Genomic DNA, 12,227 nt, shown 5'->3' with positions numbered 1-12,227 from the left:
CCAGAAAAATACAGTAAAATGAGCCATAGTCCTGATGAAACCAAACCAACCAAACACAAAGATAATATTCCATTGAATTCCTGTAAGTAGAAGTCAGTTGTGTAAACTGTCACTTATCCCCAACTATCCTTGGCAAATGTTGATGGAGGGGTAGAAGAAAGTTAGAAATAAAATGGTCAGATGTGTGTGCCTATTCAACAGAGTCTGAAAGAAATATATACTGATGGAAGCAGGCATTCGAAACTTATTTTTTTTAAGAAAAAACTTAATTGTACTATTAGTTTCTACAGAGATCTGCTGAAATGGACATTCCCTTTCTTCATAAGTGCTGCTGCATTCCTCCAAATGCTGGCTGTTTTATAAAGGCCCTGAGACAGGTACTGTGCCAGTTTGGATGTATTATGTCCCTCAAAATGCCTTGCTCTTTGATGCAATCTTGTGGGACAGATGTATTCAGTGTTGATTAGATTGGAATCCTTTGATTGAATGTTTCCATGGAGATGTGACTCAATCAACTGTGAATGAGACGTTTGATTAGATAATTTCCATAGAGTTGTTACCCTGTCCATTCAGGGTGGGTGTTAATTGGATCACTGGAGTACTTTAAAAAGAGCCACACAGGCCCAGACTCTTGCTACAGCCAAGAGGGACACTTTGAAGAACGCATAGGAGCTGAGAGAGGAGCTGCAGCTTACAGAGACATTTTGGAGACAGCTTTGAAAGCAGACTTTTGCTCCGGAGAAGCTAAGAGAGGACAAATGCCCCAAGAGTAACGGAGAGTGACATTTTTGAGGAACTGCAACCTAGAGAGGAACATCCTGGGAGAAAGCCATTTTGAAACCAGAACTTTGGAGCAGACGCCAGCCACGTGCCTTCCCAGCTAACAGAGGTTTTCTGGACGCCATTGGCCATCCTCCAGTGAAGGTACCTGATTGCTGATGTGTTACCTTGGACCCACTATGGCCTTACGACTGTAACTTTGTAACCAAATAAACCCCCGTCATAATAGCCAATCCGTTTCTGGTGTTTTATGAAAAGGCAGCATTAGCAAACCGGAACAAGTACTAACTGGGCATTTGGTACCAAGTTGGTAGACTTGGAAAACTGCTTTGATTCTCATTTCTTCTGTTCAATAGAGGACAATAGCTATGGTTTCAAATGCAGGGGAAGAGTGCTTCTTGTGCCCACAGATCACCTGGGGACCTTGTTAAAATGCAGATTCTGGTATAGCAGTTCTGGGGTGAACCTCAGATTTTTCATTTCTGACCAGCTCCCATGTGATGCTGCTACTGCTGGTGGGAGAACCACACTTGGAGATGCCAGAGATTAGGGCACTTCGTTGTGCCCAGGGAGAAAGGGCTTTTGCATTTCTCTCTCTCTCTCTTTGTGCTGTGGACAAGGTAGCAGATTACATTTGCACCCTGTTAAAACGGCCACCATTCAGAAGCAAGCAGGCGCTTCACACTCTCTCACAGCAGCAGAACAGAAAGCCCTAAATAACAGGAAGATACCCCCAAGGGGATAATGGAACCCTCCCAGCTCTCAGCCTCTTTGACTCTATTAAAAACCAGAGTCCTTGCTTTGAGACGTAAAAGTTTGCTTTATACTTTCTGGTACAAACAAAGCTTGCTGTGGATGGTTGAAGATCCAACAGCTTCACCAGAGACAATAATGTTCTCATTTTAGACAGAAATCCAGTCCCTATAGGACACCGTCCTCCTCTGGGGACACGTCCGAGGGTCGGTGGCCTGCACCTTCCCCTCTCATGGTGAACTCTCATTTTAATGCGCACGCTCCTGGCCTGCCTGTTGTTTTACTTCACAAAAAGCGTTAGTTAAGACTCTCTGCTCCTGCCCGCTCGCCAGACAGCCGCATCTTTTTGTGCAGTGCCAGCCGCATCTCTGAGACACGATGGTGAAGGTCAGAATAAATGGATTTGGCTGTATTGGGCGCCTGGTCATCAGGGCTGCTGTAACCTCCGGCAAAGTGCAGGTTCTGACCATCAATGACCCCTTCATTGACCTCAACTACATGGTCTACATGTTCCAGTATGATTCCACCCATGGCAAATTCAAAGGCACCGCCAAGGTGGAGAACAGGAAGCTTGTCATCAATGGGAATCCAATTCCTATCTTCCAGGAGCGAGATCCCACCAACATGAAATGGGGTGATGCTGGTGCAGAATATGTTGTGGAGTCCAGCGGTGTCTTCACAACCATGGAGAAGGCTGGGGCTCACTTGAAGGGTGGGGCCAAGAGAGTCATCATCTCTGCCCCTTCAGCCGATGCCCCCATGTTTGTGATGGGCGTGAACCATGAGAAGGATGACAACTCCCTCAAGATCGTCAGCAATGCTTCCTGTACCACCAACTGCCTGGCCCCCCTGGCCAAGGTCATCCATGACAACTGTGGCATCGTGGAGGGACTCATGATGACCGTCCACGCCATCACTGCCACCCAGAAGACTGTGGATGGCCCCTCTGGGAAACTGTGGCGTGGCGGCCATGGGGCTGCCCAGAACATCATCCCTGCATCTACTGGCGCTGCCAAGGTGGTGGGTGAGGTCATCCCGGAGCTGAATGGGAAGCTCACTGGCATGGCCTTCCGCGTCCCCACCCCCAATGTGTCCATCATGGATCTGACCTGCGGGCTGGAGAAAGTAGCCAAATACGATGACATCAAGAAGGTGGAGAAGCAGGCATCAGAGGGCCCCCTGAAGGGCATCCTGGGCTACACGGAGGACCAGGTTGTCTCCTGTGACTTTAACAGTGACACTCGCTCTTCCACTTTTGATGCTGGGGCTGGCATTGCCCTCAACGACCACTTTGTCAAGCTCATTTCCTGGTATGACAATGAATTTGGCCACAGCAACAGGGTAGTGGACCTTATGGTCTACACGGCCTCCAAGGAGTAAGAGCCCCTGGACCACCAGCCCCAGCGACAGCATGAGAGGAAGAGAGGCCGTCAGCTGCTGGGGAGTCCCGGCCCCAAATCGATCCCCTGACACCGAGCGTCGCCCCGTCCTCCACAGCTTCCATCCCAGACCCCTGAGGAAGGAGAGGGGCTGAGGGCCCCACTCTGTCATGTACCATCAATAAAGTACACTCAGCCCAAAACAAAGCAAGCAAACAAAAACCATTAGTTAAATTTCTTCAGGAATGAAAGGTCATTTTGCTCCAGTGTCCTGGCACAGAGAACAACAGGGACTTGGGAAATTCAGGGGGGGCACAGACAGAGGACAAGGGTACCGTGGAGAGTTGCCAGCGAAACCCAGAGTCTGCCAATGCCACGTTTCTGCCTGTTTTCCATCCCTGCTTTCTTTATGACTGGATGTTTTGTTCAGAGTCACAGGGTTGTGGGTGAAATAGTTTCAAATTTCTCCTCTTCCTAAAATGCCCAAATGCAGCTCTCCCTGTGCACCTCAGATCCAGTGGCAGGTTCCTAAACTGATCACCGAGCAGCAGATGTTTCCTGGTCCCTGTCTCCATTTTTCACTGGCAACTACCAGCTCCATCCACGCACAGGCCCCCCTACCAAAACGTGAGCTCTCACCACCGTGTTCCTGAGTAGCTCTTCATGCTTATCTTTAGTAGAGATCCACGGGGGTGAAGATGGCTTTTTTTTTCTTTTTTTTTTTTTGTGTGTGATCAGATGCTTCCTGATTCCGACATGGTTTCCTTCCCTCAACGTCGTGATCATCAGGGAGGTGCATTAATAAACAGGCCAATTCTCCTCCTTTCTGAGTCCACATTTACTTGTCCCTTTAAAGCGAGGCACACGTATCCCGCGTGCGCCGAGGAGACGTGGGTGGAAGTTCTGCGGCACTTGCAGGAGGCAACGCTGAGAGCCAGCGCGCAATTCTGTTCCCTTCCTGGCATTTCGCTGGTGGGATCCTCTGTCCGACCACCAGCCTGGGCCCCCGGAAGTTACAATGAGAAGAGGAGCCCGTCACCCCCATGCCTCCCTCCCTGCAACCCGCCGCCCTCCCCCGGCGCAGGTGCTCTAAGCCACGAGCCCACCTCCAGGGTATTGCGCGGCGGGGACAGGTGCGCGCGAGAGGTGTGCTGCAGCAGGTAACCTGTTTCATCCCGGCAGACCCCAGGCGGTCGCCGGCGGTGGGACCACCCGACTGTAAATACAGGACTGCTAGGAATTACTTTTTTTTTTAAAACATAATTTTATTGAGATATGTTCCCACACCATACAATCCATCCAAAGTATACATCAGTGGTTCAGGGTATCATCACATGTTTGTGTATTCATCATCGTGATCATTTTGGGAACATTTGCCTTATTCCAGAAAAAGAAATAAAAAGAAAAAAGAAGACCCCAAACATCCCATAGCCCTTATCCCTCCCTCTTATTGACCACTACTGTATTGCACTCTACCTAATTAAACAACTTACAATAGAGGTAGGCAAACTAAGACAGTGTAGTACTGTCAGAGACAGATATACAGATCAGTGGAACAGAACAAAATATCCAGAAGTAGATCCATACAAACACGGGCAACTGACTTTTTAAAAAATATAGTTATAAAATCATTATCAAAGGTCAAGGCTATTGGATTACAGTTCAACAACTTCAAATATTTCCTTCTGGCTATTCTAAAATGCTAGACACTAAAAAGAAATATCTGTATAATGAGTCAGTATTCACAGTCATTTGTTAAGTCTAAATTTCTCAGTTACACCTCCTCTCTCTCATTTGATCTTTCTCTCTATCTTCAGGTATATCTGGGCAGTGACCATTTTAACTTCTTTGGGCTGGAAAGGGGGTGTTGACCTCATGGGGTAGAGACATGAAACCGGTTGATGTTCTGGGAGAGTCCGGTACCTCTGGGTTTCAGGGCTTATCTGGCATAGGAGGCATCTGGAGGCCTCAAGGGAAAGTACTTTTTGGAGGAGTCTTCATCTTCTATTGTAGGCTGGCGGTGGGAAGGAGAGGAGACTTCTTTCAAGTTTAAGAAAACAGTTATCATAACCACCGTGAGGAGTCTCCTTCTCATCTTCTCAAGCAGCTGGCGGACCTTTCAGTCAAGACCTGAAATTCGTTCTTGGACATTGTCAGGGCTCCACAAATATTTGTTTATTTTAAAAATGCCCATGATGCATTATTGTTCATTCTCTCAAGGGCACATTTATATTGGAGATTATATATATGAAATAAATATAACCCAATCTTCGTCAAAGTTGTTAGTAGAAAGACAAGTGTGAGAAATCACAGAGTTTCTACAAGAGGGATAAAAGCAAGTGCACTGAAGTAATTTTTTTTTTTTTTTTTTTTTTTTTTTTTTTAATGAGAGGACTTGGGTATCATAGCAGCTTTTTAATTTTATTGTTTCGGTTCAATTCAGTAGTTAATTTTGGAGCCCTGGCCGGCACCGAAGCTTGGGTGCAGTTTTGCTCCTTTTCCTGTTGTATCTTACCACTCCTTTGACTTGATGACCGAAATCGCCCCTGTCCAAATGTTCTCTCCTCACCTTAACTCATTTCTGCAGACACTGCCAGAGCTGATAAGCAAAGCCTGGTCATCGTGTGGACACTCCTTCCTGGACTAGAAATTAATATGCATTGAGAAAACCCTCAAGCTTCCCGTTGTTCGAAATCATTGATTTCTTTGCTTAGAGTGCAATTCAGAAACTACGTATGTAAAGCTGAAAAAATTTTGGCTATGGAAAAGGTAGCATTGTGACATGATTGAGAATTTGGCCTCTGAGCTCAGGTTGCCTGTGTCTGAATCCCACCCTGGCACTTACTGGCTGGGGGACCTTGGCAGCTTAACCAAACTCTCTGTGCCTTAGTTTATGTAGTAAACTGTAATATGAGGTCATAAGAGGGCACCTTTCCATTGATGATTGCTGTGAGCAGCAAAATGCGTGACACATGCCAAATTCTTGGGACAGTGCTTGGGAAACAGTAGGTGCCGAAGTTTGTCCCCAAGGTAGTTCAGAAAGGAGAACGTGGAGCCCCTTGGAGGACACAGGCCACAAACTCAGACAGCCAAGTTAATGACATTGACTTCAGTTTCTTCATCTGCCAAATGGGATAATAATAAGACCTATCTCAGAGGAGTGCTATGAGGCTAAAACAAAAAAAAAAGCTCTCAGCGAGTTCTGCTGGGACAGTATATGCTGTCAATCAATACCAATTATTACTGCTATAATTTTAAATTGTTATTATTATTTTAATTCTCAGCATTTCAAAAGAACTACTGCCACCTTCCCAAACACCCCATGCTTTCCTCTTCTTTTGGTGGCATTTCTCTAGCAGTTTGAAAGCTTTAACTCCTGGTGTTGACTAGTTTTTTCTTTGATGAAGTCGCTTCTTTGATCTCATGGGATACAGTGTTTATGTTGGCTGTCTACAGGACAACGCCCAGGAATTATTTTTAAAAACTGTCTAATGAAGTTTGCCAGAATTTCTCCACAAAAACAGACTTCTTTGGGGGCAAAATAAATTTGAGGCTTCCATTAGCTCTTGTAAACACCTTATAACTCATCTCTTGGAGGCCAGTGTTTTCCTGCCCATGCTGATCCTAGGCCAGAAATTGCATGGCTCTGACATCTAAAATGAGAATTGTTTGCGTTAATTCCATACATTCATTCTGGTATGAGGTATATTTTGTGCTGGAGATGTAAAAGAATTGCTCTGTGTCTTATTTCTAGACCGCAGTGACTTGTTTTTCTGTCCTATAAATTTATTCAGTTTTGGTTCCCACTGAAGCATTCCAAGGCTTGTTTGTGAGATCTCCAAATGTTTCAGATCTAAGCGGACGTTATTACCTGTCACTTCCAAAAAATCCACATTCATTTCAGTTCCTGTATCGAAAGGTCTCTAAAAGTATCTACAGGTGTAGAGATAATATTTATTCTGTGTTAATTAATACATTTTTTCTCTATTAATAAACATTTCTTTTTATCTCTTCATGATTACAAACGTAATCAAATTTCCTGGTTCATGGCAAGTCCTCGCATTTTACGTCTCTCAAAAAACTAGAACTAAGTACATTTGTGAATAATGCTGATTCTTAGATATATTCAGAAAGCAGCACTTTGACATCAGGGTCTACTTGGCTTTGTTATTCTCCCCATGCTTTTGGGGACGTGCTGAGTCAGTGCTGGGTCCTGCTCCCAGGCCTGCAGTTCATGAAAGCCACATGCTGGCAAGAGCTCAGGATGGACGTTCTCAGCCTTGGTGGCGCGACTGGGCTCCTTAGCAATGCCAGTTTGGTTTGGTGGGATCCTTGCAGTCTGTCATGGGCCTGGCAGGAGTCATCAGAGGCCCCTTGGCAAAGACAAAGGAGAAGTACAGGGGAAGCTCCGCTCCTTCAGAATCCACACGTGCTGTAGGCTGGGAAAAGGGTCTCTAACTGGAGGTGGTGGGTGAAATGTGAAACCAGTAGACAGACCTCTGGGTCATCTGGACCCCGGGAAAGGCTGGAGTAGGAGGCGGAAGTAAGCTTGAGAAGGACGTATTGTGCAGATGGAGCTGCAGCTAGCAGATTTTGACTAAATAACCTGATATTTGGGAAGATGGAGAAATTGTACGGAAAAGAAGTCCCGACTCTTTGCAACACTCATGGAGGCGTACTCCCCCTCCCCCAACCCCAGTGCTACCCCAGTGGGCCGTGGCTCAAGTCCACCTCCACCAGGGAGCACTGCCATCCATGCAAAACCAGCCAGTTCTTTTCCAGGGGCCTCCACATGGTGCTCTAAACACAAGGGAACAATTTGAGAATAATTCAACTTAGGGTCTCAGTTCTGCACTACTCTATCTTCATTGGACGCCCCCTTCCACCCCTTGACGTAGCTAACTTTTGCAAATTATGTGCTCCCAGTGATGCTATTCTTGGATTTATGTAGCTCAACCTTGCAGCACATCCGCACGAGTAAATACCCCCCTGCTATCTGCCTCCCATTTCTGCCAGCTGCCTCTGAGGGCTGCTTTAAGTCTTCAGATAACTAGCTTGAGCTCCAACCTCCTTCTGCTCCCTCTCCTTCCCTCCCCAAGCCCTGTCTTCAAAGCCCCTCTCCCCTTCCTCTGTGCTGATAACATCCCCCAGGGCAAGCCCGTTTTCTGCAGCTGTTTACTGACAGGGAGAGGTTATTTATTTTTCCGCAGGAAACCTCAACATCTAGGTGGGAACGGCCTGGCTTCCTGGAAGAGTGCTTCTAGAAAAGCCATCCCCCTAGGAAACAAAACAAACTTTTTATCTAGGTACTTCCTGTTTCCTAAGTTTAAAGTACTCCCCTGGCCCAAGCTCTGTAAAGTACTTCAAAGGCTTGGGCCTCCCACATTTCATCTTCTTTTAACTCTTTACGAGTTACTCTAATTGGACGTTTACTTGTCTTACTGAATGGGCTTTGGTTTTTCAGGGAGGATAACTGTTAAATTCTATTCAACTAATCCCTGCGGATACTCTTGGGTGTATCTGATCTTAAAATGCTTTTCATGTTATTCCTGTGATCTGGGGCTCCAGAGGAGGAAGCATGCCTTCTCCAGATGTGAATTGGAAGGCACCCAAGGAAGGTGCTGTCACTTCTAAATTTAAATATTTAGAATTATTTATTAAAATGTGCAAAAATACATGCTGATTACCCCTTCACTTGGTAAAGATATGATAATTTATATTTCTCCATGGCTCAGCTTCAACGCAACATGTAGTTCTTCTCCTTGAGAGACACAAATAATAATAGCCCATAAGAGCCTCAAGATTAGGGAGTCATTTCTCAGATGCAAACACTGTTTTTAAAAATCCCTTTTAATAAAGCTAATATTTCTTGGAGGGAACATGTAAAGGAGCTATCCATCATTTCAACTTTAGTATAAATTAGTCCCTTAGAGGTTGCAAAGATCTTAAGAAAAGGAGACAAGAGAATAGTGAGCTGTGGAAACCCTGACAAGTTACCACCTCTCAGAGCCTCACCTCATTTTTCTTCTTGAAAAGTGGGGATGATAACTATCTCCAAAGTTATTTGAAGATCAAAACCCAATGCTGATGATAATTGTGCAAGTACATCATAAAACTTCAGTGTACTGAACTCATGTAAAGTACTGTCACTGTCGTGATGGAAGGAGCGGAAAGGAGGTGGCAGGAGTAGAGAAGGAGAGGGGGGAGAGGGCAGAATGAGCATCCCAAGTGCGAGCACCCCATGTCTCCAGAAGAGGGGAAGAGAAGTGAGAGGCCCAGAATACAAGCTTGGCTTCTTTCAGAGTTTTGCACCATGTGCGGCTCGATCAAGGTGCAAAGACTCAGAAGAAAGAAATGCCCACCAAGTGGAACAGTTCAAGGGTGAGGCATTGCTGTTGGATCATGTGTGGGTCTATGGGGCTCCCTGGGGGTCCACGAGGTCAAAGCTCTTATCATGACAATACTAAGATGTTATCCACATTTCCCACTGTGACGACATTTACACTGATGGTGCAAAACCATGGTGGATAAAACTGCTGGTGCCCAGCAAGAAGCAAGAGGCAGTGGCCCCGACTGGACTATTAGCCAATGAATGCCCCATTGCCATGCGTTCGCTGTTTCACTTAAGAAGGTCCTTGACGAAGCAGGAAAAAAAATTGTTTATTAAACCTCAGCTCTTGAGTACACGTCTTTTTAATATTCTCTAGGTAAATGGAAGTACATTTAAAGCACTTCTCTCTCATATGAAGGTGTGATGGTTATCTTCAATTGTATAAGTTGTGAGCTCAACCCACCACTTTTTTTTCACAGAACACCAATTTTACTCAAAGAATGACAAACAGTCCAATTATTGTTATTCAGAGTTGGATATTTAGCAGACATATTCTCAAAAAGGAAGGAAATGAGCATGTCATTGAAAGAAAACAACTGGCAGTATTTGTTGCTATGATACAATTTGAGCTTCCAAATGAAAATGAGAATTTTATCTCTACCACCATGAGATTGACAGTTGCCTAATACCTAAAAATTTTTTGATGGGATCAATGATAGTAACCAATGTGATTTTTTTTTTTTTTGATATTGTGTAATTAAATGTGTCAACACTTGGAAGAATTCCTTAACTAGTGAACCAATATTTTCTAGCTGACCAGGGCCTGATATCACAAAATCACACATGGCTGAAAAGGTCCATTCAAAGCTCAAGGTAGACCAATGATTTTAATGTAACGGTATGAAAAGTTAATTTATATGGTTTCAAATTCTGCATTGCAACTAACCATTTATTGTGTTTTGACATAGTATCAAAAAAGAATATCCACAATTATCTGAAAAGGCTATCATTATACCCCCTCCTTTTCTAACTACATATCTGTGTGATGCCGGATTTTCTTCATAACCTTCAACCGAAACAGCGTATCACTACAGATTGAATGCAGAAGCAGACATGAGTATCTAGCCATTTTCTATTAAGCCAGGCATTAAAGAGATTTGCAAAAATGTAAACCAATGCCATACTTCTCTCTAATTTTTTTTGTTCTGAAAAATATAGTTGTTTTCACACAATACTGTTACCTTGTTAATGTTAACATACAATGGTTTATTATTATTTTTTAAAGTAAATGAATAAATGTTTTAAAATTTTCCCTGTTATAATTTCCAATATGGTGACTACTGATAACTATTACCCACTGTGCCAGTTTGAATATATTATGTCCCTCCAAAAGACATGTTTTAATCCAATCTTGTGGTATATTTGGATTAGGTTGTTTCCATGGAGATGTGACTCACCCAACTGTAGGTGATAATTTTGATTAAATTATTTCCATGGAGGTGTGGCCCTGCCCTTTCGGGGTGGGTCTTGATTTAGTTTACTGCAGTCCTTTAAAAAGAGCCACCCAGGCCCAGACTTGCTGACACTGATGCTTAGACATGGTTGGAGATGCAGATAGATGTTTAGCTAAGAGATGAAGCCCAGAGTTTGCCCTGGGTGTGCTAAGATGAGGACCCCACATGCCTACAGAGAAATGTCCTGGGAGAAAGAACCAAGAACGCACAGGAGCTGAGAGAGGAGCTGGAACACAACCCGGGATCAGCAGATGCCAGCCACGTGCCTTCCCAGCTAACAGAGGCCTTCCGGACACCAACGGCTTTCCTTCAGTGAAGGTATACTTGTGTTGATACCTTAATTTGGACACTTTTCTGGCCTTCGAACTGTAAATTTGTAACCAAATAAACCCGCTTTATAAAAGCCAGTCCATTTCTGGTATTTTGCATAATGGCAGCATTAGCAAACCAGAACACCCACATACATACTCTTTGGGATCGTTAGTAATTTTTAGGTGTGCAGAGAGGTCCTGACGCCCCAGTTTAAGAACCACTACTTTAGACCACGACAATCGCTTCCAGACAAAACCAATACCACCCTCTTCCCAGAACTGATCTGACAACTCCATTTAGCGAGCCGTCCCCGCGTAGCTCCTCTCTGCGCACCGCCAGGCAGCACTGTCAGCAGAAGAGGGGGCAGGAAGAGCCAGAAAGGACAGGAGGCCGGGAGCTCCCCAAGGCAGGGTCTCACTTCCCCGGGCAGCTGCAACACAGGGCCACGGAGTGAGGGGCTTACGATAGAAATGTCTTCCCTTCCAGTTGCAGAGGCCGGAAGTGGGAATCAGGGTGTTTCACAGGATCAGCCTCTCCTCGATGCCTCCTGGGGAGCACCCATCCTCACTTCCTCCAGCTCCCGGCGGCCCCAGGTGTGCCTGGGCGTGTGGCAGTGCCACTCCAGGCTCGGCCTCGTCTTAACTGCATCTGCAACGACCCTATTTCCAAATAAGTTCACAGTCTCCGCTTCCAGACGTTGGGACTTCAACATTTCATTTTGGAGGGCATCAGTCAACCCCTAACAGGCAAGTGCCTTCCCCTGCAGGGACCCTTTTCCTATTTGAGTCCCCCTTCCTCACCGAGCTTGAGTTCAAGAAGTGCTTTTTGCCACTAAAGGCAGCTTATCTGGAGCCACCTGGGGTCCTGGAATCACCCTTTCGCTGACTGTTTGATGTCACCTGATTACTATCAATATGTTGCTTGGAATTAGGAGAGCTTCTAAAAGTCAGGGTTTTTTGTTTCAAAGAGGAAATGGAAGGAATTGCCTCGAGGGGTGGATAGCTCCCTGCCGTTGAAGTTCTCGAGAGGACTGTGAAAATACCTGTGGTTGACATTGAAGAAGGCACTATTTGAGAAGTTGGTCAACATGACCTGGAGAACATACTCCCTTCCAGCCTCTGTCATGGAAGTAGGAGGGAGAAGCACTTTGGGAAGGAA

The 12,227-nt window shown here is 45.2% G+C and overlaps 1 protein-coding gene across 2 annotated transcripts; it reads left to right on the top strand.

Moving 5' to 3' along the window:
• The first annotated feature begins 1,816 nt into the window (after window positions 1-1,816).
• On the top strand, window positions 1,817-2,913 carry LOC119507323 (glyceraldehyde-3-phosphate dehydrogenase-like). Of its 2 annotated transcripts, XM_037800489.1 has the most exons (2): window positions 1,817-2,034; window positions 2,089-2,913. In XM_037800489.1, exons 1-2 carry the CDS (start codon window positions 1,912-1,914, stop codon window positions 2,911-2,913), a joined length of 948 nt encoding a protein of 315 aa, XP_037656417.1. In that variant the 5' UTR covers window positions 1,817-1,911. The 2 variants fall into 2 exon arrangements, with proteins under 2 accessions (XP_037656417.1, XP_037656416.1); XM_037800488.1 differs by having other exon boundaries at window positions 1,817-2,913.
• Window positions 2,914-12,227: the final 9,314 nt, after the last annotated feature.

The sequence above is a fragment of the Choloepus didactylus genome, chromosome 12, assembly GCF_015220235.1.
Source record: "Choloepus didactylus isolate mChoDid1 chromosome 12, mChoDid1.pri, whole genome shotgun sequence".
Taxonomy (NCBI): Eukaryota; Metazoa; Chordata; class Mammalia; order Pilosa; family Megalonychidae; genus Choloepus; species Choloepus didactylus.
This window is presented reverse-complemented; position numbering and strand designations above follow the sequence as displayed.

Coding starts and splice junctions, on each gene's coding strand:
- LOC119507323 (XM_037800488.1), top strand. CDS start 1,912: ATGGTGAAGGTCAGAATAAATGGATTTGGCTGTATTGGGCGCCTGGTC.